This window comes from Camelus ferus, chromosome 1 (assembly GCF_009834535.1).
Source record: "Camelus ferus isolate YT-003-E chromosome 1, BCGSAC_Cfer_1.0, whole genome shotgun sequence".
Classification (NCBI taxonomy): domain Eukaryota; kingdom Metazoa; phylum Chordata; class Mammalia; order Artiodactyla; family Camelidae; genus Camelus; species Camelus ferus.
Genome location: NC_045696.1, coordinates 39021497 through 39044813, shown reverse-complemented (window position 1 = coordinate 39044813; position 23317 = coordinate 39021497). Strand labels below are relative to the sequence as shown.

The following is a 23317-nucleotide window of genomic DNA, read 5'->3' as shown; positions in this document are numbered from 1 at the left end:
GCAAAAAATAAAGTCAAAGCTCCATAAATTTAGCAGAAATTTAGTTATTAAACAACAGTGGAAATCATTCAATAAAGCATACTTACCAACCCCGAAGAACTTTAAAAGAACATGGCCAGAATGATGAAGTCAAATCCAAAATCTCTTTTGTGAAATCTACACATTCACCTTGGAACCCTGGTTTACTGAATGCTTTGAGCTACAAGAGCAACAACACAGCGATTACACAGAGAACAGTTTGACATCATCACAAAAGCAAATGAAAACCTTTCGTTTCATGTACTTATAAAAATTCAGCAAAACACTACACTCGTGTTTTACTTATTAACAATGAATCCATGTTAAGGATGATTCTCCTTAAACTCACTTTTTTTTTTCCTTAAGTGTTTTCCAGAAATGTCAAGATTTATTTACCATTTCCACCCACCCCTTGCATCAGGGTCTGGGCACAGAGGCCCAGAAAACAATTCTACCCACAGGAGTAAACCAGAATCCCTCCTCCACTAAAATGCAGTCCCCGTCCATTGTATCAGACAATTACTAGCCCCTGCGGTGAGACTGCATGTCTTAAGGAAGAAGCAATTTAGTGCTAAACATGAAGGCTGTTGGGATTCGTGTGGGGTCTGGTGACCATGCCTCTTCTCTCCCCAAGTCTTCCTAATCCACAGTTCATCAAAGGGAGACAGAGAAAGGACAGGCGTATGCCCATAAATGAGCCTGAGATGGCCTGCAAGACCCCAGGAGCAGATGGCAGAGAAGATAATAATGATGAGATTAGTGGAAGATTTACGGGGAAGAAGGGAAGATGTCTGTGTCATGCATTCCAGCCCACAGACTTCAGTTTACTGATAGGAATACCTTGAACGCACAACTTACAGGTTTATATAACAACCTTTCTACTTTAGTTATTTTTGTCAAGGAAAATTCATGAAATCTCAACAGTTCCCTTTGGACCAGAGATAGAATCATCTGCAGCGCTCGTGGCCCTGGATCTCTAATAGGCAAGAAAAAATTAATGAGCCCTATAAATGTTTCATAATACACTGGAGCCTTGAAATAACATGGCCCACAGATCCACCCGGCTCCGACAGGCCTGCACTGTAGCTAAGAATGCATCACAATGACCATCTGCAGCGCCGCCCTCTCTCCCGCCAGCGCTGTCATCGAGAACAAGGCTTCTTTCAGCAGCTGATGTCCACCTCCTGCATATTCCCAAGGGTCCTCTCAGAGATGGACGGTCTCTGAGTTCTGAGGAAATATTTCTTGGCTATCTCATTCTGCTCTGACTTTGCTTCTTGGCCTGATATCAAAGAGAAGCCAAAACCAGAAAGCTGAGAGAACCACTTCCCCCGACCACTGGGGCTTGCACAGTATGATTTCTTATTGTGAAATGAGGCTGCACTTGGAGCATTAAAACACCAAGGGGCTCCCTGACTTAAGGAGGTGTGATCCATCAAGTTCCTATCATGGTCCTTTGGTGGATGCAGGAGAAAGCGAGAAAAAGCAAGTCCAAAACAATAAAGACTTCTGGAACAACTCCCAGAACAATTCTTTGTGTCCAGGCAAACGGCCCTGAATTCCTTCATAACAACATATATTTTGGTTAGTGGCTTTTCAGACTATGTTTTTTAACTTAAAGGCTTATAAAACATGGGAGGCTAAAAAGTAAATCACATTTAACTTCCAAAAGTGTGGCATAATTGCTCCTACAGCCAAATATTATCTTTATTCACTACAAGAATCAGAAAAGCCACAGGAGAACAGAAATCACAGGTGCCTTGTTCATTGTGTGTTTTCCCAGTTTGTTGAATTAATTATATTCATATTTCTGAGCTTAAGATTTATGCTTCAATATTTCACCGTGAAGTCATGAAATGTCAAATCCTGGACAGCTGACAGTGCAAGCTCAGCGTATTTCTGATGGTATCTGTACCAGCCACCTCTACTTTTTAGTCTCAGTCTTCATACTCAGAAGCATTAATTAAAATTCACACATAGGTACTCACTCTGCCATCAAGTCTTGTTCTGATTCAATGAGTTAAAACATTCTTTACCCATACTAAAAAAATGAGCTTAATACAGATCTGAGTTTATTTTATTTTTACCCCCAAAATGAGATATGGTATATGGTTCACCCAAGACTTGTCCAGCCCCAGAAAAGTAACACCCCATTTTGACTGCCTTACAAATGCCTGAGAATAGAAAAATTCTCATAACAATGTTCTGAGGAGGGACCCCTACAGAAACCAACTCTGTGCTTTCTAATTATAATCATTCATCTGTGGTTTCCATACTTGGTGAAATTAAGTGACAGTGCCTTGGTGAAAATAAGTCCTGTGAAAAGCTAGCTAGATAAACTCGCCATTTTGGTTTCCCTTCCAGATTAGTGCAGAATAAATGTACAAAACAACTCAGATAGGTTGCTTAGAACGCAGATGAATAGTCAGATGAACAAGAAATTAGTTTATTTTGAACCACACCCATCCCCCCGAGCCACGGGAGCATGGCTCAAGCACTCCCCGCCTCCTACATGGAACTGTATGGAAGCAAGGAAAAAAAAAAAAAGGCAGTGTATCACTGGTTTGCAAGGTGCCTTTTCACAAATATATCTTCTGTGTTCTTTAGAACTACGCTTTGAAGCAGAAATCATCATCCCTTGATAATTTCACAGAAAACCTTTTTTTCATTTTCTGCTATGTATTTTTCACTTATAATATACACAAACACATGCAATCTTCTCTGACAAACCAGAGACTCAAGAGCTGAATTACTGACCCAGCAAAAGAAGTTGTGTTCACTTAATTTATTCCACAATATCAAAATAATTTTTAATGTAATTTTATTTACTTCAGTGCTAAAATAATTTCTATGAGAAACATTCTACCTTGTCTAAACGAGACTTTCTGCAGCCCTTTGGACTGCCTTCACACAAACATACTGATTGTTCAACAAAGAACAGTCTTGTTTTCACTCTTGTATTACATCGCACTGCCCCACAGTGTTATGTACTTTTCACATCAATTACTTACTCTACAGTGATTTTACTTCCCTGTTTACCCATAGAAGCCTTTCTTTACTTAGATAAGTAAGTACTACTGCATGAGTATTTCTGGCCTCTAGAGTCTAAGAATGATCCGGTTATCACACCGCAAAGAAATGTTTTCCCCTGCTGCTCTTGAATCTACTGATACTTGACTAAAACTATTGTTTTCTTATCCCCCAAACATGTAACAGTAACCACAAGTGTTAAAGACCCTGTGATCTTTCTAAGATTCAATTTGGCCAAACTATCCAATACAAGAAAATATTCAGTTGCTTTTTCTCAGCTAGAATTATGTATGAAATGGAACAGAGGCTCAGCAGGTAAAGATATCCAAACTTCTAATTATATCCGCAAGGGGACTCAAAAAAGATTCTAAGAAAGTAAAGTCCTCTGCTGGGTCAAAGTGGGGAACTGGTTACAACTTCTAGACAGTGGCTGCCCAACTATAACCTCTCTGGAAACAAAACTCACTTTTCTAAGATTTAATCTAGTGAGATTTCTGATATTCAGGACTTGCTAAGAGCAGGAGATGAAGACACTATGAAATAATCCACATTGTTTGTTTTGTTTGAGGAAAAGTAAAAGCAAAAAGAAAGGGCCATTTGCTAACTGTGAAAAACTCTATAATGATCTTGTCATTGTATCAAATATTCTGAGTTGGCAATTAGATTTGGTGACTGATCTTCAGCCACAGGAAAAAAAACAATCTTCTCAAAAGGTGGCATTCTGTGTCCCAAATAAGACACATAAATCATCATAATATGCTTACACATCAGCAATAATATTTTTACTAGCATAACTCTCAGGCTATATATTTATCTCTACACACAAATATTTTCTGGCTTTTTCCCTTCTCAGGTTGCTTGAGGTTCCCTTTCAAATCACCAGCATAAAAGAAAATTCTCTCTTCTGATGTGAACGTGAGAGGTGACTTCCTCCTTATTCCCCAGGCAGGGAGAATAACCACCCCATCTGAACACAGCCTCTGACTTGTCAACCTGTCACGACTACTCCTGAAGGAGAAAATACTTTCTGGTTACTGAATGCACCAGACTGTCAGCCAAGATCCATCTGTTCTTATTTGGGTAAGTGAAAACAAACAAAACGTTCAATTTGGCCTAATGTGAAATACTAAGAGCTTTGGTACTGGGTAGACTAAGGAGGCTCTGTCTGCATGTTACCAGACATCCAGCCATCACACACTTGTCAGAGACCTTCATCTCCCACGGCAATGGCGGAGCCCAAATCAGAAGAATGAAACAGGGCCGATGTCACTGGGCATTTGCTGCTGCTTCCTTTCTCTTCAAGTTGGACTGGAAATACTAGAAAGAAAGCGCTCTGAGCAATCTGCCCCAAACAAGGAAGTTCGCAAAAAAGGACAGGGATGGGGGCGGGGAACAGAGCTCAAAAGAATGTGACTTTCTATTTGCACTTGAAACTCAGAAAATGTGCAGTTTGGAATTACCCCTGTTCATTTCTTTTCTAATTCATGTTATGTTGATGCAAGTGGGGGGAAAAAAGTGCTTTGAAAAGCCCACAGTTGGAGTTTTCTAAGATTCAAAATAAATATCTGGCAGGAAATGTCTTCAGAACAGCAACTGAGTTATATTCAGCGAGGAAATGTTCCCAAGAGGCCTGAGCTAATCAGAAAATAATAAAACCTGAAAGCACTGTGAATGGAAACATGGTTAAACTAAGCTGGTTTAAAATATATAAACACTGACCTGAACATGAAAAACATACACATTCAGAGAAAAAGATTCAGCATTACGTAAAACTAGCAAATGTCAAATATTTAAAATTAATCACCAAGTTAGGCTTTTTGAAGACATTTTTCTGAATTTGTTACTTAAAATGAGACAGAAGGAAGAAGCACTGTCTCTCATCCCCTCTTTCTCCTATGTTCCTATCACTATTCATAACACGATATGTCTTTCTTTGATATAAAATCTTGGTATTAGATACTGAAAAAATGCCTATTTTGCTATTTCAAGCTGTATAAAATGACACTTAAATTCTAAACCTCATTTTTTTAATTAATAAATGGGACAAATCCTGACCTCACAGAGTTATTAGAAGCACTAAATAAGCACAATTTCTAGCCTTCAATGGATAGTAAATAAACATTAAGCTCCAGGGTATTGCCCAACCCTTCAAACCATTAACACACTACAAATAAAGAAGTAGGGTTGCAGTTTTATCAGTGCTTTTCAGAAATACGTGACTTGGGTTACTAGAAATACATCCACACAACAAGCATGCCGTTCCTCCACGCTAAGTCTGCGCCTCCACAGACAGCAGAACATCCTGTGCTGAGTTAGAGGGGGACACTCGAGAGAAGACGGGCAACAGGAAAGAGAGTGACAGAGGATCCAGAGGAGCCCAAAGTGGTCAGAGCTGAAGCTCTCTTAGGAGAAAACAAAAGGACTGTGACAAATCCAGGCCAGGGAGACCAGTACTAAAGACGGCAGGCCCTCCTGTGCTTCTGGGCTCCTAGTACCACATAAACTGCCCTGCCACACAGACACACAAACGTCATCTGGGAGAAGGAGACAGGCTTGAGAGAGAGGGCATCAGTGCTTCTAGTAAGCGATTTAACAATTTTAAGTTCAGAATATTTTTAAACATACCAAATGTGGAGGCTCATTTATCCCAAGCGGTTCCTGAAACATATATTAAAACATTTAAAAAATTACAATCATATAATCTTAGTTGTCATTTTGAAAGTAATGAAAACATCCTTTCAAAAGTGAAAAAAAAAATAAATGGTCTGAGCAATTTACTAGATTCCTTGAACTGGTTAGATTTGGGATTGTCAAATAACATACTGAATTATCTTACAATAATTTTAGTGTTTATTACTAATTTACTTTGAGTACTATTATAGTTAGAAGTAAACATGCCCCAAGGTCCATCAGAAAGACAGAGTCTGATCTTCCCACCATTCCCTTCCCACCACTATCCCGTGGGCACCCTTACTGTCCTGCAGTGCTTGTTAACATCCTCACTGGCCACACTCTCATAACTTCAGGACTTTGCATGATTCCCTTTTTGTGGGACCGCCTTTTCTGCCCCACTTCCCCACCTGTAAAAATTGCTTTTATCCCCTAAGACATCACTCAGTGCATCCTCTTCTGAGGCGCAGCATGGTCCCCAACTCCCCAGGCTCTCTGTTCCCCCATCCCCTGCTCCCCCAGCACAGCCCACACACTCAGTTTCTCATGACTCACAATATAAGTAACTACGCACATGTCTAGAGGCTGAGACCCAACAGGGCGGTGTTAATCATCTTTTGTCTCGTGATCAGTCCTGTCTGACCTATCAGAGGCACTAAATGAATGCCGCTGAATGAAGGAGCTGATCAAATGACAGCCCCTAATCATCGAGGCACTAATACCAACTACTAGCTCTCTGTGAGTCTATAACGTTCATATGCTGTTTCATTTTCTCTATAGATACACACAACATAATCGAACAGCTCCCCTTTGGAAAAGCCTGCCCACACGTTCAGCTGCACGCCCGCACACGTCACTGGCGCTGGCTATGTTCGCATTTGACTCACCAGCTGGACAGGTCGTATTGACATGACTGTATTATTTGATCCTCCCCAGTCAAAAAAGCACTTGTATTTTCCTTTCTCTAAAATGTACTGTTCTCCACAGAAGAACTTCTGCTGGTAGGCAACCCATCTAGCAGGGACAAAAGGAAAAAGAACAGAGGTGACATAGAATCGAGCAGCCAGTACTTTTAAAACCCAAAGAATCTCTCCAGGTTCTCAGGATAGGAGACAACTTACACGCCACTTTTAACGTGAATGGATCTTGTTTCACTGCCAAAGCCAATTTCTTCTAAGTCAGAAACTTCCTGATTCGTAATGTCAATAAACTTCCCACTTTCTAGATCAGATTCAAACAGTGTGATAGAAGATTCTATGAAATTCTAAAAAGAGGAAAGAAAGTTCAGGAGAATATATGCATTTTGCTTTACAGACTGCTGTGTCAGCACTTTTCACATACTTGTGGGATAATTTTCACACAAATAACTCCAGCAAGAATTTTAAATGGCGCTGAAAATAGTTTTAATAGTCATTACTCTTAATAGTTTAAAGAAAAAAAAAAGTCTAAATTGAATCAGGAAAACATAACATTTTTATAAAACAGTTAGTAAATTGCTGGGACTTACAGACTATCATATGAAACACTAACTGTAAAGGAAACTGAAGTCTCACTTGTGCCCAAAGAGCAAAAGCCACATGAAACAAAAAGTAAATATACAATGTACTGCGGGTACCATGGGAGAGCATTTTATGAGCTTAAATGTAACAGAAAAAAAAAACTTGCTTGACAAAAATTGTTTATTAAAAATTAAGGACAACATATTTATATAGTCAGAAAACACACATAAGACAAAAATAACAGAAAAATTCTAAGACCCAACTTGATAATCAGCAAGACACAGATAATTCACAAAAAAGATTAACATTAAAAAAAAGTCTAATTTCACTAGTAAAAATATAGAAATTCAAATTAAAACAGATATAATTTCACTTTTTAATTTAAGAGAGATCTAAAACCCAGTTTTATCATGGAACGTTGCTAGTAGAAGTAAAAATTTTACAGTTATTTTAGAAAATAATTTAGAAATATATTTAGAAGACTGAAATTGTTTATATTCTTTGAGCCTGAAATTCCTTTTTTCTTAAGAAAAGTTTCCTAAAACTAAATGATGGGCAATTTATACGCAAAGATGCATTATTTATCGTAGTGACATGCTGTCAACGGTGTAAGTGTCCAAAAGATTTATAAACATAACAACTTTATGCATCTACCACTTGATGAAATAAATACAATTAAGAAGAGTTGTTAACAAGCTAACAGCTAAAAACCCATCCTATACTTAACACTGGTCAGGAGTTTTACACGCATTATTTCCAAAAGAGCCACCACATGTGATTTTATTGCTATCGTTCCCATTTTACAGCGAACAAAATTGAGTAATTTGTCTGATACAACACAGCTGAGTGGCAGAGACTGCATCTAAATCTATTTGCCTAGTCTGAACTGTTAATCACTGTCAGATATAAATGGAAGGATGAAGGAGTGGGACAAAATCTCAAACTTATAAACTTGGTAAGACTACAAGCTCTCAAAAAAACCCCAACTTTTCATTAAGAAATAGACTAGAAGGAAAAAAAAAGACCACGAGTGGTTATCTTTGGGTCCAGGGAAGTTGGACAATTTTACTCTACTTTTTTTCAAAATATTGTAATATGTATATTTTTAATTGGAAAATATAGAATGCATTAAAAAAAAAAAAGAAACGATTCCATTCATTCCACTACTACTTCACTGTTTATAAATCAAGTCTTAGACCTATGAAGAAATGTTATCAGCTTCTGTACATCTCAAACACTATCAAATTTCTCATGATTATTATATAAACATACTCTTAAGATTTCTAGGATAAACATACATTTTATATGAACAAGCAAAACAGTGTCCAATAAAAACAAAGCATCAATGAGGAGAGAAAGAAAATACATTTTAAAAAAAGGTCTCTTGCACTCACTACTTACTTGTCAACTTTCAAGGACTGAAAAACTGCTGACACAGCTGGGTTAAATTTTATTTGAGACTTTAGAATAAAAGATAAATGCTTTTCACCTGAAATTTTTATTACAAAATTATTCCTAACCCATATCTGTGTTTTCAATTCCTCCCTGAGATTAAACCTTTGGAACCGGAGAACACCTGTCACGTTCATTGCTTTCACATGGTTCTTAAAAATAAAAGGGGGGGGCTGGGTGGCTTTATGTTCATCACTCTCACCATCCTTCCTTATATCTCTATCTCAATACAACTACAGATACAGATCTGCCATTTTCTAGATATAAATCTGGAATACACATATATTAAACCAAGGCTTTAATAGCCTGTAAGAGATTTGCCTCAAGGTCCCGGGGACAAGCCTCCCAAATTAAATTTTACAGCCAGATGCCACATCAACAAACCGGGCTACACTGACAACATAAACTTCCGTCACTTGAGGAACATGAAAATGCCTCTGTTTCTTGCAACCTGAAAGTGCGTAACCAGCTCCAGGTGGCTGTGAGGGTACACTGTGGTGATGACAACCCAAGGGGCTCCTTCTGGGTCCTGGTCAGGAACTGGTTTCAGTAGCCACAGAGTCAGACGCCAACCGCAATGGATGGGGCTTGAGCCACACTCACAAATGGACCTCTCTGGCCCCCCTCTGGCGACTGCAGTGCTCCATGCCTGCTTTTACTTCCTCGGCCCCTACCGCTGTGCTCTACTCCCTGTTAGGGTTGTAGGAATGAGGGAGCAGGGACAAGCTGACATATACCATGGGTCACTGTGTCATGCTGGAGTAAAATGGGACAAGGGTAGAAAACGATAAATACAGACAGGTGCACATGGGCTGTAGCTGAGCCCTTTCATTGAGAAATCACTTGTGTCATGATGTGACATACTTTACTTGAGCAATGCTCTGCACAAATCCCACTGTGTGGGCTGTGGGAGAGTGGCAGCAGCCAGGAGGGTGAGCTGGGCAGCGGGCTGGAGGCACAGGCCATTTGGCAATGATACAGCCAGGAGCTGAGCAGAGAAGGTGGGGTCCACTGTCACAGGACCCAGTGCCAAGGACAAGTGCTGGCAGCATATGAGTTCACAAATAAATTCACACACATGCTTGAATTTGTGTCCTTCCTACCCTGACGACCATTCCCAGACACATGGCCAAGGGCCACAGGAGTCTCCTAAGTGATGCCTTTCTCTTTTTCTATCTTCCGCTTTTGTTTATTTGTGGCTTTTCTTGTCTTGTAGCTTCTGCCTTCCATCTTTTTCTAAGTACCTTTCTGAGCCAGTCTCCTGATTTTTGACACTCTGTGTTTTTCAGTCAAACTGAACATATATTTAGTATCTGATGTAGTTGACTAGTTGCCATCAATATGGTATCCTTGCTGGGCAGAGCTCTAACTCTAAGCCAAACCCAGTCACCTGGGGCTAACTCTCCAAGGGTCACATGTACAAAGTATGGCATGAAATGTGCAAGAAAACACAAAAACCAAAACTCCTAACTGGCTTGTTCATGAGGTGACCATCACAGGCACTCTCAGAGTCATGCCCAGGGTAAGTAAGCCCTGTTCAGTTACTGGGTTACCATCAGTCCAACTATAAGCACAATTAAATAACTTTGAAAATCACACAGATTTAAGTGGAGCTCTGTTGCTCCAGAAGAATGAATAATGAAGGAACTTCCAATCTACATTCCATTTGAAATTTTTACAGTACTTAAATCCAATGAAAAAATCTCGACAGTCTAATACAGCCTCACGTACTGTCCTCCCCACTGTTAGAGAAAACTAATGAGCCGTTGCTTCAGGACCAAAAATCAGTCTGCAGGATCAGTAATTTGATTGTTTTTAAATTCCATAAAATCCCTCAGCTCATTGGGCCCTGGCACTCTTTCACACAAACCCCCAGGGTGGGCAACGTAACAGGAGACACCAGTGGAGATCTGCTGAATCCATTAATTGAGGAGACACAGTGATGTCTGCTGCATACCACCTGGCCTCAGAGATCTGCAAAAAGGCCCCAAGTCTGAAAATCATAACAAAAGCAAATCCAAAAGTTCAGATACTATAAAACTGAGGAAAAACAAGCATACCAAGAAAGTTTTATCGAGGAAGCCAAGGAATAAAAATTCCTACTTTCATCCCTGGAGTCTAAATACTGCTGTATTCCTTCTGGTCCTTTTCTTTTTACAAAATAATAAACTGCAAGTCAATGGATCTGCCTGACTCATTTGGAATTAGAAACACATTTCTGGTTGTCCCCTCCAAAGCACTCCGTGACACATATCACATTTTCCCTACGGAACATGTCCAAGATCTGACCTTAGTAGATCCAGAGTGTTCCCCATACTCAAGCCAGGACGTTAGCAGATTGCATTGTGTTGCACAATTTTTCTATCTGTCCTCTTGCTCATTTTATATTATTTCAACTTCGATTTTAAATGCACCGCCTCATTCTTTCCCAAGTTAGAGACCTCTGAGAGTCTACCTGGGGAATAGATGTCTCACAGCGCTCTACCTGCTAACTTATGCAGGCTGTGACACCCCACAAGCTTCAAATCCTATGTCTAGTAATACTGTACCACATGCCTAGTTTTCAAAAAGGGAAGATCTTTTGTTTTATCTTATCACAAAAAAATTAATAAATATAAAGACGGCAGGAGGAAACTCTGGGAGGAGATGGATATTTCTATGGCCTTGAGGTGGTGATGGTTTCACACATGTATACTTATCCCCAGACGCATCAGGTATATACATTAAGTACACACTGTTACATACAGGATTTCATGTCAATCATACCTCAATACAGCGGTTTTAAAAGAGAGAGAACTCCTCTCCAATTATGTGTTATGTCTGGAGAGTATAAAATATTTCATCTGAAACACTTTAGTGAACATAAAATTATAAACAGCATGAAAATTACGTTAATAATTATTCATTATATATGTGCATTAGTCCCCAAAGTGACTATATATTTATAGCTACAAATGAAATGCTAGTAAGCCTTTGGTCGAATGAGATTCTAGTTTTCCACTGTTGAGGTGCTGTTTTTAGTCTAATCATTCTACAACAGAGGAAAATGGGTAATACACCTTGGGCTCTAGAATAAGACAGACTTGCCCACAAATCACAGCTCTACACTCAGGCACAGGACCTAACCTCTTATATCCTTAGTTTCTGCATCTGTAAGATGGGACTCATAAGAGTCTCATATCTCATCGCTTTTGTGAAGATTAAGTGCGAGGTATACATGTAAAGGCACAAATAAGTACCTGAAAATGTTAGGGTTACGACAACTAGGATCACGATAGCATCTTCACAAGCTAAACTCATCTTCCAATTTTAAAAAAAAATCTGAAGAAAACAGATTTTCTTTGAAAGAAATGTTTACTTACTTAAATAAAAACTATAAATCATTTTTGTAAATACCCAACAGTTCTGTGAGCAACAGTAATTAACATGCCAATTTTTCCAGTGTACTTTATCTTTGACTATTTATAGCATATCTATATCAAATATCTCCTAATTATTCAGCTATAGAGTTTTTTTTTTCTTTCCACATTTTCTAGTGTTGGAAGATTTCAACTAGTGCCTTGGGGTTTCGGTTTCTATTTTTGCTTGTCTTAGCCACAGTCATCTTTGGAAGATAACATCACATCCATTGCTGAACATTTTTAGGAGCAACACTTCCAGTCATGTTTTTTTTAAAAAAAAAAAAAAGAGGGAAAATTTTTTTAAATTGAAGATGCTTTGAATCATGACCCATAGCTTCCTCAAGGCATGTGGTCACAATGACCTAAAAGAAAAAAAGATGAAGGCTCTATCTTGTCTTGCTTGCCTTTTAGTGGGCAAGTGAGGAGTGGCGATGCAGAGAAAACCCACAGCCCTTGTACATTACAACTGTGAACCAAACACCTCAAAAGCTAGCTGTCCATTGCTGGAGCAAACGCAGTGCCCAGTCATCAGTGGACTGTCCTACATTTATTTTAGGTAGAAATGGTTTGCAACTCACTTTCTTAGTAACAAGGATCACTCACTCATGCATGCATGCATGCGCGCGCACACACACAAACACAAAATGCTCCCTTGTTCCCTGTGCTTCTTCCATTCTGGTTCCTCCCGCCCGACCAGCTGAAGGGTAACAACAGTGCTGCTAGTGGCCCTGACAGACAGAAACACCTAAGGGGCCAAAACGCACAACTTCTGCGCTCATCCAAAGTCCATGCAGACCCATTATCAATTCCTTCAAAGAGGGCTTTGGAGGCCATGCCAGAGAGTTTAGAGTTTACATTGGTAAAGATTATTTTGGAAAGACATTGCAGTGCTAATTCCTTAATTATAAGAAAGCATGCCTCTCTGAACACATTAAAGAAGTCTCCAGAGCTGGTCAGAAAAATGAACAACGTCTGATGAAGCCCTGACATCCTGCAGGACTCTCTACCATCAATCTCCTCTTCTCTGTGCCTTTATCAGCTTCCACCTGGAGGCTTGTAACGTTCTAGACCTCTTGCCTCCAGGCTGCCTCTTACACTGCGTGCCTTTTCTTGACACACTCACCAAAAAGATCTTCCCAAACTGCTAATCTAATCATGCTAACTAGGCCCAAAATTCATCAGTGGTTTACGGTCAGGCCAAGAAAAAAAAGTATGAACTCAACATGGCAGGTAACGGCCCTTCACTATTAGGTTCTGGATTCATCTTCCTAAAGTTCTGCCTAATACCGTGACTTAACGGCATTTCCAAAACTCACCAGTTTCACTTACACGAGGGTTTCTCAACGTCAGCACTAGTAACACATTAGGCCGAAGATTCTTTGTTGTGGGGGCTGTTGGGGGAATTGCAGGTGTTGAGCAGCATCCCTGGCCTCCCCCTACTAGACGCCAGTAGCACGCTGCAGCCCTCGCCCCAAGTCAGATCGATCCAAAACGTCTCCAGACACTGCCAAATGCCCCCTAAGGGGTAAAAAGTCACCCCCAGCTGAGAACCACTGGCTCACAACCTTGCCTTTTTGAATGTTAATCTCTTGCTAAAACACCTACCTTTCCTCTTCACTCTGTCCCAAAATCTCTCCACCTGGCTAACTCTTAAACTTGAAATTTCAGCTCAGCTGTCATCTTTTCCTCTACTTCCCGTGGAAGTACTTGACGTTTCTCTGGGTATCCTGAGCACTTTGTGCTTAATCCAATCATAGTCAAAAAACAGTATCAAACATTTACATAGCTGCTGCCTTCCCTACCGGATTGCCTACTCTGAGAATGCAGGGACTGAGTCTCTGGCCACCCTGTCTCCAGCACCTGACATAATACACCTAACAAAGCAGATGCTCAAAAATGACTATGGAATCAAAGGATGAAAAGTAAATGTAAGTATTCCATAATAACCATGGCAGTTAAGAAGAGCAGGCAAGTCACATAAGCCGTTCAGTTTAATGTTCTCAGATATTAGAAACATTTCATAACCGTATGTTCTATCAGAGGTCATGTCCAGTTTTCATGGAAAGATAAAACAGATAGAAAATTAAGAATAAGGAAGCCAACTCACAGCTTGTAAGTACCGGAAAGACAAGATGGAACCACTTAACGCCCCACAGGCATTACTGTCTTCAAAATCTCCTTCTTCAAGCAAGAACTGCTGGCCTTTAAAATGTTCTTTTTCATAGGCAACCCAACTAGAAATACAGAAGACAACCAACTGAGTTATTAATAGAACTGCAGTCAAGAAAGCAAGAGAGAAAATCATGATAAAGCAGCTAGTTGCACATTGCTGTATATTAAAAAGCAACACATTTATTTTGCTACCATTTACAAAGGCAAACAAATAGTGTATGCTTCATGGATCAATACCTTTTATAGTTTGGAGGCTTTTCCCAACAAAAGGTTAACTGTTGTAGAATTGCAATAGAGTAATGCTCATTGTTTGTGGCAGGACCTGGTGTCATATCTCAGCGTGGTCGGGGAATAGTGTGCCAAGCAAAAAATAATGGAAGGTACAGCCAATGAGAAAAGTTACAAACTCACACTGAGATTCAAAGATAATCAGGTTTTTTTCCCTCTGATTAAGCCCTGCTGGAATCACAGAATGATTACTATATTAAACATTTATTTAGGGTTTAAATCAAAGGAACCAGGCTTTGGATCTGAAACACATTACAGGTGGGGTTAGCAACGGGGAATTGGGAAATACGACTGGGATGGTGTTAGCCCTGGTGGCCTAAATTTATACAAAGACTTCTGTAAATATTTATGGGTAGGAAATGTTGCTCCCACCGCTTTATCAGCGGTGATAATGGAAACAGGAAGCACTGTGGGAGAGGCTTTCCAGGGACACCAGTTTCTTGACTTCTAACCTAAAACTATCAGTGCAGAACACTGATAAACAGCATTAGTCATTAAGCTCCTCCAGGAGACTTACCTTTATATGGAGTAATCCACAATAGCTAACGCAATGTGGGCAAAGGTGGTTCATAACACGCTGACCTGCTTACATGTGCCTTCAGCTGGTGCTGTGTGGTTAGAGTGGGGCCCCCTCCAATAGGGCAGATTCTAAGGATGACTATTTTGGGCTCCTGGGTTCTGAATTATGGAGCTTGACAAAATGAAGCTGAGTAGGGCTGACGACTATTGTTTTGGGAAGATATAAAAAAAAATTCCAAAGAACTGTTTCCACAGGGTACAAAATAACAGTAGCTGCTCAGTAACCATGAAAACCTCCTCAATTTCTGTGTGTAGGTGTGCATATGGCAGGGAAAGGAATGAGGGTCCACATGAGTTAGAATAAAAATTTTATATATCTTAGTATATTTGAAATGTGTAAAGAAACTAACCTTTTTTTAATCTTAAACTATTACGTGAAGATAAATTTCACGAGAGACCTTTCAAATTCTAAGTTTTCTTTTATATAAATGTGGTTATTCAATACACCTGAATGGGAAAAAATAATAAAAGGTATAGGAGACCTAACATTAAAGGACAAATTAGTGAATTATTACATACTGACAGTTCAAAAATCTTCTGCCCAGCTTTTCTCAATAGATTAAGTTTTCATTAAGATTCAATTTCTGTATCCATTTGGAATACTTAAAAATAGATGTTACCTAAGAAAAATTAAGAAACATCAACCTCACCTTCCTCAGATTCCTCCAGAGAGGACAGAGAGGAAGAGTTCCTACTACACACAGAAGTTAGAAGTGAAAAATAGTAAAATAGTAAAAAAAAAAAAAAAAGAAAAAGAAAATAATGAAGTCAGCTATTCATCTTTAAATGGGGACACGCGTTTTTCTCCTGCAATTGTCATGTAAAAGTGAGAGCATGTGTGCTGTTTTATAAGCCATAATACTTTCTTAAGATTTTCATAAGAGAATTGCAAATACACAGAAAATAACAATGCAAATCACAAACTAGCTAATGATAAAACCATTCAAATCTCAAAGGGGAGAAAAGGAGAAAACATTCTATAGCAGGATTAGCAAGAAGCATGTGTGTCCACAGATCAGAGAGGAATGCAACGTACAATATAATAAAAATTTGTTTATCCAAAACATTTGTTTTTCAAGCCCCTAATAAATTTTCAAAATTTCAAAAATAAGTAATTAAATGATTACTAATATGTCAGACCAATTATGGACATGACCAATATATCCAAAGCATCACATCATCTCCTTTATTTCCATTTTGGCTAGTGTGACCACTGCTTGATTTATTGTCAGAATTGCAAAGGCTAAGCCTCTAAATGTAGACCCTTAAGTGATCTTAAGCAAGTCATTTAACTTCTGTGAATAAAATATTTCAGTAGCATCTTTTGCTAGGATAGCATGAAAAAGTTACACAATGTTACCACAAATAAAGAGATATCGATGCTTAAATTAAAATGAACCAATATTCCAAATAATCCAACGTATCAACAGAGAGATTAATAGAAGGTGTCTGAAGGGATTCTAACACTAAGTTGACAATGGCAAATAAGCAATGAGGACAGCTTCTTCTCTATGGTTTTACCTGCCAGGATGTAAATACAAAAGCACATCCCAGTCCAGTCATAGCTTTTCTGGGGTTCTTGCCCCTGTAACTGCGGATTGAGACTGGGATAGCAGCAATGATGGTTACACTCGGGTTTGCATTTAGAGGTTCCTAGAGAGCTTCCTTAAAACCAGTGCAAGGCCAGAGGGTAACCAGTGTCAGGAATCCCTGACTTTGGAAACACACAACCCAGGATACTTCTTCAATGAGGGAGGACTCACTGCCAAGATCCTCAGCATGGAAAGTCAACTAAGACAGAACAGAGAACAAAAACTGGGGAATCTCATTCCGTTGCATAATCTGTAACAAGATGATTTTATCTTGCAATTCTTATGTTCTATATTGTGTTTAGAAACACTAAGTATTTAAGTTTTAGAAACTTGTTTTCTTCATTTAATCTATCTCAAAACCTCTAATGCCAACAAGAGTTCACAGAAAGCTGTCGGTAAGTAATACTGTTTATTTCCCACATTACAGAAGGGAATATATATTTTTAGATTAAGGCAGGTTGTTTTTGCTCTGCTTAGCACATTTTTTGTGCTGTTCTTCAAAAATAGACAACTGAATCACTTATCGAAAGTATAACACTCACACTCCACCGATGACACGGATTGATCCAATTCCATGAAAATCCACATCATTTTTTAAAAAATTAGGTACAGAATCTATATGCTCACTAAATTCTTTGGCCTGTCCACGGAAGTGAGGTTTCTCATAAATAATAACCTGAAACATATGAAAGGAAATTACTTAGCATGTTTATATTTTAGAATAGATGCATACTGATTTATTTAAGTGACACTAAGGGCTACAACATGAATTAAGGACCACTGTCCATTATCTTCATTAATATATACTTAAAATACAGCACATTGGCTGATATTCACAAGGAATATGTGAGTCTTTATCATCATAAGGGTAAAATATCTCAATAATATGCTTCAATATACTCAAGTATGATTACATTGTTCTGGTTACCCAAATATGAGGACAATTTCATAAACTGTCTTATAACTGGTAATAACTTACAATTCTTGAGTTATCTTTCTAAGTTTATCTCTGTTTAGAATTTGATACAGACCGGCCTTATATTTCTTGAATTTTCTCTGTAAGAAATAAAAACTTGGTGGGGAGGGTATAGCTTAGTGGTAGAGTGAGTGCTTAGCATAGTGAGGCGCTGGGTTCAATCCCTCGTACTTCCATTAAAAATAAAAATAATAAAGTAAGTAAGTAAAACTACGCACCTACCCCTAAAACAATTTTTTTAATTAAAAATAAATTTAAAAAAAGAGATAAAAACTCTGAGCTTTCAGGGAATAATGATAAATTATCTACTGATTTGAGAAAACATACTGTTTATTATAACACTGCTTGTATATCGTTACTAATTACTGAGAAGAATTAGACATGCAAATCACTGAATTTAAATACAAAACTTTCTAAAAGTTAGAAATGATTGAAAAAATTTTGGTATTTTTATTGGCTATTTGATTCAAATGGGGAAGGAGGGAAGATAGTAGGAAACAGTTCTAACATTTCATTTGCTTCAAATTTGGATTGGTACAAGTATTTCCCTTCTCCCATTTTGATGTCCTTTCCTTCCCAAGCGCAAGTTGCCCTTAGCACAGGGAAGTGACAACAGCACTAATCTCTCCACACTCTGTCACCTGGTCCTATTTATGGCTAACGGCGTAATTTGTGTGCAACTGGCAAATAAGACCTCAAGCTTAGACACACTGAACCAGCAAGTTATCGCTTCTTTATTAAAAAAAAAAACAAACTGAGAATATAATAGACACTGAAAAAAATATGTAGTACCACTCTGTTTTCTACATATTAAATTTTCACAGAGTGCTGTACTGGAAATGATAAAGCATTATTTGGGTTTAACATATGCCACATATGCTGAACACATTCAAATTAAGTTGGAAGCAATAATTCTTTGGTGAGTAAGTCATAAGCCAACATCTAACAACTTGGAATTCGTGACTGTCTACAATAGTCATTCCATTCATTCACTTCTACAACCTGTCAGACTGCAGCGGTGCAAGGGAGACTCAGCCTGTCGCAGCTGGAGTCCTCATTCAGCAGACAAGGAGACCAAGAGGAGAGTCATCAGGGAGTGTCACGCCTAGTTCTGCATCTATTAGGTCACTGGTCCTGAAACTTTGGCTGCATGTTAGAGTCACCTGGGGAGCTTTGAAACATTTTGACCACACTCAGACCAAAGCAGTATCTCCCAAGTGGAACCCAGGCATAAGTATTTTTTTCAAAACTCACATATGTATGATTCCAACATATAGCCAAGGTATATTAGGTACACTCAGACACTAAGGTTTTAAAAACTCCACCTATGTGATTGAGAGAATGGTAGTCAATTCCACAAAGCAGGAAGCCCAGAAATGGGGAGACTGGAGGAGCTGTGCCTTATTTTGGAGGGAAGGACGATGGATGACTCCCTGTCTCCCTACAGGCCTCTGGAAAGTGCTGTAACCTAGTTAAACCGAGGCCAGTTGGCATCTTTGATCACTACACTGGTTTTCTTCCTCTTTTTTACAGACATTTTGCAATTCCATTTCCTTTCCCAAAATGTGCTTAATCCCGGCACCACTCTCACCCCAGTTTTCATTGCCTCTGCTGTTTCTTCAGATACTCACACGTGCAAACTGACATCTGCCTGATAGCAGCTGCCTCAACCTCCTTCTGATTATCCTTGATGTCTGTTCCGAGCATCACTCCCAAACGCCTGCCAGGTATCTCCACTTAAATGTCCAGCTATCACCTCAAACCACCCCAGCATCCCCCCAGTGCCTCCCACCCCACCTCACCCCCACCAAACCTACCATCTTTCCACCCTGCCAGAAGGTGCTCATTGGGTTTGATGGGTTGGCGGCACAGACCTCCATCTTTGCCTGTTGAGCCCACTCCTCCATCAAGCTGGGCCCCCAACTACCACGGTGCACGGTCACTTCCCACCACCCCAGTACACGTTAGCTAGGTGTTATTAGCATGCATTCAGGTAATCCTCTTTTATTTTAATAGTTCAAAATAGTTAAAGAGTAATACTCAAACGTTTTAGCCTGCTCCTAAAGTCTGTCCAAGACTTACCTTTAAGTTCATAGGCATTTCCACTTTCAGTCCACCCTTAAGAGGACAAGAAATTTTAATATTAGGTATATACATTTTAAAATATTTGAAAGTAACAAAGTGGTGCATGTAGGTTACATAAAAATCTGATTAGTGAAGAGTACATACTAATCAAATTTAAGTTGTGGTATTTAAAAAAATTTTTAATTTAAAAACTTAAGTACAGAACTCCACAGTTGTCAAAATCAAGTCAGACTTCAACACGTCAGTGTAGATGGGGTGAAAAATCTTAAAAAGGTACTTTCTAGATTACAACCACTACAAGGAAGGGAACAGCTTTAGTCCTTAAGTACAGGCAACCAGTTAAAGATTTAATCCCACTGCAGAGTGTCTCAGAAAGAAGAGTGAAGTTGCTAGTAGATTTAAAATTTTATTTTGCAGAGAAGATTTCTAAACCTCTTAAGACTAAATTTCTTCTCTACAACTGCTTGGGAATTCTGCATTAGAGAGAGCACTTCCTCACCCACGCTGCATCAGCACTTCATATTACACTCAGTGTCTTTGTGACCACAACAGTGTAGAGCGTAAAAGGTAACCCTGCTCACAAAAGCTCTCAATTCTATAATTTCCTTGTTTCTAATGCTATTCCATATGGTGATATTTCAAAAAATTTCTCAGTTTTTCATGGTTTTTATTTTTTTTAAGGTACAGCACAACCAAAACTGGTTTGTCATATAGCTGACATTTAATTGAACAGCTTGTCTTTCATATAAAAATGTTTGCAACAAAATAAGTAATTAATGCAGGCATTTACTATCTTTTAGAAAGCAACCAGTGACAGTTCTGCCCATTTATTATTAATGCTGAACTTATTATTCATTACTGCAATGGAAGAGTATAACTTACAACAAGCAGTTTTCTAATAAGCATCAAAAAACAAATTCAGAACTTTTTTAAATAGGCAAAACTTCCACAGAATGTTATTAAAGGAAACTGCATGTTAATAATAACTGTGATAAATGCAGCACAAAGTAAATTCAGACATTTGTCTTCTAGAAAACATTAACATTTTCACACAGACATTCTCTGTAATATAAAGAAACAGAAAGAAAACGTATGAATAATTTGCCAATTCGGTAGCATACATATTCATATCTCAAGACTGAGGTGCATGAGCAATTATCAGAACTATCTTAATATTGGAATCATGGATACTTGGGAAAATGCTTCTTTTTTAATTTGCTTACCATTTGAAGTGGATGCAGTGATTTCATTTCTGCTGCAGAAATCTCAAAGAGTCCTTGGTCTTCCTCCAAAATTGTAGCTTGCCCCTTAAAATTAATATCTGGGTAGGCAAGCCAACTAAATAAGAAATGAATGGTTGGTTAAAGTATACTTGGAATGCTTTAGTCTGGTACTTCAACAGTTAAAAGTAAAAAAAAAAAGAAAAAGAAAAAGAAAGAAAGAAACCTCTGTCACAGAATTTAGGAAAACACTCTCAAGGTCACTTTGCCAGACAGTATATAACTATGAGTTAACATGTTAAGTACTTAACATTCAAACACTATTCTAAGTCTAGTATATGTTTTCCAAGCATTGCTATTACTTTCCCTAGACTTTTCCAGTATTTAAAAGGTGTGACACCTTTAATTCAATCAGGGTATAACTGAAAAATCAAAACCATTCCACTACATTCCGTTCTTCCTTCAACTGGGGCAATCAGAACAGGCATTTTACATCTTTGACCGCATACTTAGAATCAGTATCAGTTCCTGGGCTGCCTCTGGAACAGTATTTGAGGAAAGGCTCCTAACAGACCCATCCAGCATCCAGCTACACTTGATACTTACAGACATTTCTCCTGGATAGGGTCAATAACTGGGTCTGCCCAAGAGTTCTAACAGTGACCCCCAAATTTGGCACCATCGTCAGAGTAGATGAAGACAGCGAGAGAGGGACAAGAGGGGTCCCTGCTGAGCCAGGCATCACAGAATTTGTGACTCCAGTCAGTCTGGGACTGAGTTAAGACTGAATTCAGACCCACAGTTCTGAAGCTACCTTTGGAATCAGAAAGGCCTAGTATCAAATACATGCCCATTGGCTGGTAGCTTCAAGCCAGCCATCCAATTTCGTGGTGTATGACATGCAAGTAGCTCCACCAGCCTTGCAGGAATAGAGGAGTAATAAAAACGTGCCACAAGGACCCTCAATAACTATTAGCACTGAGATACCCTACAAATAGCTCAGGCTCCAGAATTTGCGGCCTGGGACATGTTTTTATTTCTCAATCCCACAATTTGGTGGTGAAAAGGCAATGGATGCACCCATCAAGAACTATCTCTGAGAATCTGTATTTGCTCCAGTGAGTCATATATCAAGCGCTTAACTGGATTTGAAAACAGACAGAATCTATTTTAATGCTTGCAAAAGTCTTTCTTGGGTATTCAGAAGCATATATGGTAAAATTAACTAAAACTACTGAAATACGGAACAAGGTAGCTGTGGTAGCCAACAATCACTGTCGTAAAGAGAAACGGATACGTACACTCCTGACTTCACAGTGAAGGACACAGACTTGGGGATATTCAGCTCTTCCAAATTGGGAATCGCTCGCTGTATGTAGATAGGACAACATGCTGGGTCAGACTGTGGGCAAAGTTCTATCTCTGGAATACTGCAATCCTGGGGGGAAAAAATGGTTTTGAAATATCTAGAGACACACAGTCCAGTCTTCTCAACACCCTGGACATACAGTTACAATTATTCTCATTGTTCAGTTGGATTTCTACCCAAAAACATAATGGAAATACTTTCCCTCCTTACTGGTTTGTTAAAATAATTTTTTTTCTAAGGAGTTACATGGATAACATGAAAACTGATTGAAAGATTACTGATTGAAACAGTATTAGCCCAATTCTTTCTGCTTTGTTTTTAAAAGTCTTGCTCCATTAAGCAATTTTCAGAATCACCAAACTATGTGAGTGCCAAAAGTCTATAAGCCTTCCTTCTCAGAAGCATAACAAAGCCATGGGGAGGAAGGGAGTTAAATAAAAGCTGATCTCATGGGGAACATAAAAAATAAATAACAGAGAGGCACTCCTCCCCTAGCGTGTTATCTAATTTACATCGACAAAGGAAGCAGGAATTAGAGGTGAGGGTAAAGGAAATCTCCTTTCCTACTTGCGGTACTCTACTTACTTCCTTCAGCACACGGTGGTCTGAAGAAGAAAGGCATTATGAAAGTTGACCCTACTCTCCATCACACGTGCACTGTCGCCATGTCCTGTCAAACCGCCCTTTAAAATTTCCACTGTCAAGGTCCTTCATCAAGGCAATGACTTTGATTGCATCACCAGGCAGGTACTAGCTTCCTCTATACGGCTGGGCTTGTGTGAACACCGCTTTCCTCGTGATACTCCTTGGCTTAAGACTCAAGCACCTAAGCATTTCAAATTTATATTTCTGTTTTCCTCTCTACAGTGTGGCACCAACCTAGTGACCTATACTAACTCCCCAGAACTGTTCAGTCATACTGGTATCCGTGCTGTCTCCACTTCCCCTTTTAGCCTTTCTGAATGC

General features: G+C 39.0%; 1 protein-coding gene across 1 annotated transcript in view; it reads right to left on the bottom strand.

Annotated features, from left to right (window-relative positions):
• Positions 1–23317, bottom strand: part of CRYBG3 (crystallin beta-gamma domain containing 3) — a 103461-nt gene that overhangs the window by 29260 nt on the left and 50884 nt on the right. The window contains 9 exon segments of the mRNA XM_032489790.1: positions 87–199; positions 5674–5706; positions 6606–6732; positions 6840–6982; positions 14178–14304; positions 17244–17377; positions 19760–19795; positions 20986–21100; positions 22284–22420. Of these exon segments, the coding sequence (XP_032345681.1) occupies positions 87–199; positions 5674–5706; positions 6606–6732; positions 6840–6982; positions 14178–14304; positions 17244–17377; positions 19760–19795; positions 20986–21100; positions 22284–22420 (965 nt within the window).